At 36.1% G+C, this 4,233-nt stretch overlaps 1 protein-coding gene across 1 annotated transcript in view; it reads left to right on the forward strand.

The window, feature by feature from the left end:
- Positions 1 to 4,233, forward strand: part of LOC128247367 (neurogenic locus notch homolog protein 2-like) — a 37,659-nt gene that overhangs the window by 14,917 nt on the left and 18,509 nt on the right. Inside the window, exons 9-11 of the mRNA XM_052966736.1 lie at positions 85 to 195; positions 2,176 to 2,286; positions 3,721 to 3,831. Coding sequence (XP_052822696.1) covers positions 85 to 195; positions 2,176 to 2,286; positions 3,721 to 3,831 — 333 coding nt within the window. The remainder of the gene's footprint in view (positions 1 to 84; positions 196 to 2,175; positions 2,287 to 3,720; positions 3,832 to 4,233) is intronic.

Genomic DNA, 4,233 nt, shown 5'->3' on the forward strand with positions numbered 1-4,233 from the left:
ATATATATATATATATATATATATAGCTGTTACTGTATTATATGGCATTGTTTATTTTTAACTATTTCTTTTTTTTTTCTTCAGGTGACCCTTGCCTTAGTCAACCATGTAATAATGGGGCAACATGTTTGAACAACGGATCGAATTTTAGCTGTCAATGTCCTCCCGGATTCAATGGTCCTCGGTGCTCAGTAGGTTGGTAAATTAAGTTACTCAGAATGCCAATAAATATTGGTAAATAATCTCACCGAAAATATAATTATAACAATTAAGTCGACTCAAAAATTTAAACATAAATATAAACAGACTATTAATAAATAAGAAAGTAACACAATAAAGACATGAATTATCCAATATGATAACGTAAGAGATATTTTCTACTTAATACTCGAACAAGTTTTTTGAAAATATATATTAATACATGCATAGAAATACGTATATAAACACATCCTTTGCTATATATTGGCTTATTAGATAAAATCGTTTGGCTTTTCTCCCTATTTATTTTCTTCGTTATTTTTCGTAAGCGACTTTAACAAATCAGTCTATGATATATTCTCTTTCATTATTCATGACCTCTTATCAAAATTCCTGTAGCTTCTCAATGCCTTGACAATAAAAATGACCGGGTCTTGATTCAAAGAATTTATTTAGCTACGTTTTCAGTCCCACGTAGTTGTAGAGCGACGAATAAGGTGATAATCTGAAGTTTCTATATAAGAATACGGTGGGTCTGGCAGAACTTCCCAACCGAGAACTTGAATAGCATTTTTGGTCAAATTAGCAACTTTAGAGCGAGCGTTATCCTATTAAAGGAGCACACCGTGTCACCGCTCGGGTCTTTTCAGCCTGATTGCCTCGTTAAGCCGGTGCATTTTCTAAACGCAAAGTTCCTCATTGGCCGTGTTTTTGTTTCCAAGCAATCCCACCAAACGCATGTATGAAGTTCTGGCTTGACTTGAAGTGCTGCTTGTCGGAATTCGGACATTCTTTCTGCGTCATATTGACACAAAGACACCGTATTTTATCAACGGGGATAATACGGTAGGGAACTCTCGTTTGTGTCCACGAGTAGCCTAGTGTCAAGCGGGCAAGCTGGTGACAATAAAAGAGCCCTGGAGTTTGTCTCATTCGTTCAATGTATGTGGCGCCCATGCACTGACCCTTTGGACCTTACCCATCGAGTGATGGTTACAAGCAATCGTATCATGAGAACATTCTATTTGCTGAGCTATTTCCCTTATAGATTGGCGTGGATCCTCGTAGTTGAGCACGTTCAACCGATCCTCTTTGAACTAAACAGGCCGGATGCGAAGTGTCTTTAAGGTCAAGTTTCCCATCCTTGGAGTGTGAAAAATATATGAGTCTTCTCCGTAAACATTACAAATGTCTTCAGCGGCTTTGGTTGCTTTGGAAATTTAACTGAGAACGAACGGGAGCAAGTGTGGAAAATACTATTTTTCTTCTTGAAACCTCAATGTCATATGTCTGAAATGGAATAAAAATTATTCAAATTTCAAAAATGATAAACAAAATCTGTAAAGGAAGAAATGAGCTACAATAAATCATAAAACACAACGACAAAAATATTTTTCGCCTAAATTCAAATAACATTATCGAACAGCCCAATATGTAAAATATACCAGCCAAGAATTAATATAACCTATACGACAAGCTTCTACACAATTTCTGCCCGAACAAGTTTGCTCACAAACTTCGGATCAACAAGGAAGCTTTATAAAAGACATGATATATGTAATGAAATAAAGAATGGCTCAATACATTTTAGCAGTGCACATATTTGTTAAACTTTCAAAAGAAGAGCGGTGATAGTGACTTCGAAGTTTCGGCTGCTTGGCTTCAAGGCTGAAATTTAATGCCACTGTCATTCCTCTTCTTGTAAATGTTTCATATACGTATAACTGAGGGTTTGTCGTGCGACTCATGTTTCACATCACTCCATGAATAAATTCTTAACCAGTATTTTCAACGCAGTATTTTCATTATTAGCTAAATCAACAATGGTCATTTTTTTGGAGACGTTTTTCGGATTTGTCATTTGTTGAGTTACCTCATAATCTGTAGTTCATGTTCAAACTTTCTTATTCTTAGTTCATCCTTGCCATTGAGTAATACCTCAATGCGTATTTTATGCTCCAACTTTCTTTTTCTTAGTTGATCCTTGCCACAGTGATCCATGCAAGAATGGAGGCACATGCCAAAATGAAGAGTCAAGTTACAGATGTCTATGTCCATCAGGGTTTGGAGGAGATGACTGTTCAATAGGTATTTATTTTGTCTCAAGAATTCCTCTTTATATTATACAGAAATCTATGACATCGCTATGACATGCAAATCCACATATGAGGCGCTTGAAGAAGTCTTAATTTGTCACTTGACCACATAGTATTAGCAGCTAAATGCTTCACAAATAAAAAAAAGGAGTGACACAATGTAAAGTCTAGTCCCAAATATTAGTTTATCACGAAAACTATGTTAGGAATCAGTTTTCTCTGCGTGCAGATTCAAAAATTTCCTGAAAACACTTTTGTTAATGTTATCATTATATTGCTTTCTGAGCGGCTTGTGAATAGGTAATTCATGACTGGAAAGAATTACGATGGAATAAAGCACTATATTCACTGCATAAGTAATCAAAAACTGTTTAGAATCTGAGAAGATGAGGAGAGATCATCTTTGACGGCGTGGATCAACAACAGAAACGATTGTGAAGGAGATAGTTGAGTGCTGCTCATGGCTTAAGTGGGTGTACCACGAGATGTTCTTGAGAGGAGTAACGTTTATGTATTCTTGTTGTCGAAAGAGACAGTATTTGCATATTTTCCTTGCTGTATTCTTTTGAGGTTGTGGTTGATGCTATTTATTCTGCTCGTCAACGTTTCGAATTAAACACCTGCGGTAAAAACAAAAAAATAAACATTAGTATGGAGTCTCGAGTGGGGACGTTCTAGAAAGGAAGGACAAGGCGTAATGATTAGTGCGGGGTCTGGTGGGAAGGGAGCTTGCACAATAAGGATAAGGGACGAAGAAGGAGAAAGAAATGAGGTGGGAGAGAATAAGAGTTGAATGAGCCTTGCAGCTCCAAAGAAAAATCCATTATAGTGGTGGAAAAAAAAGCAGAGAGAGGAGAGATTACATCTATGGGACGGAAGCTGAGACATATATTTGTATGACCTCATCTCAATCACTCGGGTAGCTTTTTTTCTAGATGTAATCTAGGATATCTGAACATTGTAAAGTGTTACTAATTACTGGTACTAGATTAAGTTCTGATCACGATGAGAAGAGCCAATCATTGGGACTCAATCCTAACAATGTTTAGAATACGATCTCGACAGGATAGATCATCTCTGAAGGCGTAGCTCAACAACAGAAACGATTCTGAAAGAACTAGCTGAGTGCTGCACATGCTTAAGTGGATGTAGCAAAAGTCTTCTTGAGATGAATAACGTTTCGTCGTTGTTGAAATAGACTGGATTTGCATATTTCCCTTGCTGTATGCTTTTGAGGTTTCTGGCCATGGAATAAGTGTCTGTTTGCTGTATAGTGCGCAAGTTTTCAATAGATAATTCTTGGTTGGAAATAGTCAGGATAGAATAAAGCACTATGTCCTTTGCATAAGTAATCAAAAGTTATTTCGAGTGTGAGAAGAGATGCATCCATATTATTGTACATATAACGTATTTCTTTCTTTGTCAGTGGATCCATGTAGCAGCCAACCATGTCTAAATGGAGCCTCGTGTATCAACAACGGTTCAGCCTTTATTTGTCAATGTCAACTTGGATTCAAGGGTCTTCTCTGTACGATAGGTATGTAAAGTTATAATATGTTACATTTAATATCTCAATGTTTCTTAATATTATTTGTCATATCATTATGTGCGTTATGCTCTTAGTGTTACTAATGATTGCATATAAGCTAAATACTTGTATGTATTGTAAATTTATCAGTAAATCATGCTATATATATATATATATATATATATATATATATATATTGTGTATCCAATGTATATAATGAAGCTGTATGGCCTCGTGAATCTCAGTCTAGATTTATGGACTGGGTGTATAGTCTGCACTTGTCCAAGACACTTGCCCCGATTTCTTTCTCTAAAAAAATGAGATCTACTTGAAGTAAAATCTTGTCTCCGACATCTTATAGGTGCCAGAAGCCAACAGCCTTTAATGTGCGTACATAGATGTTTTATATAT

The sequence above is a fragment of the Octopus bimaculoides genome, chromosome 3, assembly GCF_001194135.2.
Source record: "Octopus bimaculoides isolate UCB-OBI-ISO-001 chromosome 3, ASM119413v2, whole genome shotgun sequence".
Classification (NCBI taxonomy): Eukaryota; Metazoa; Mollusca; class Cephalopoda; order Octopoda; family Octopodidae; genus Octopus; species Octopus bimaculoides.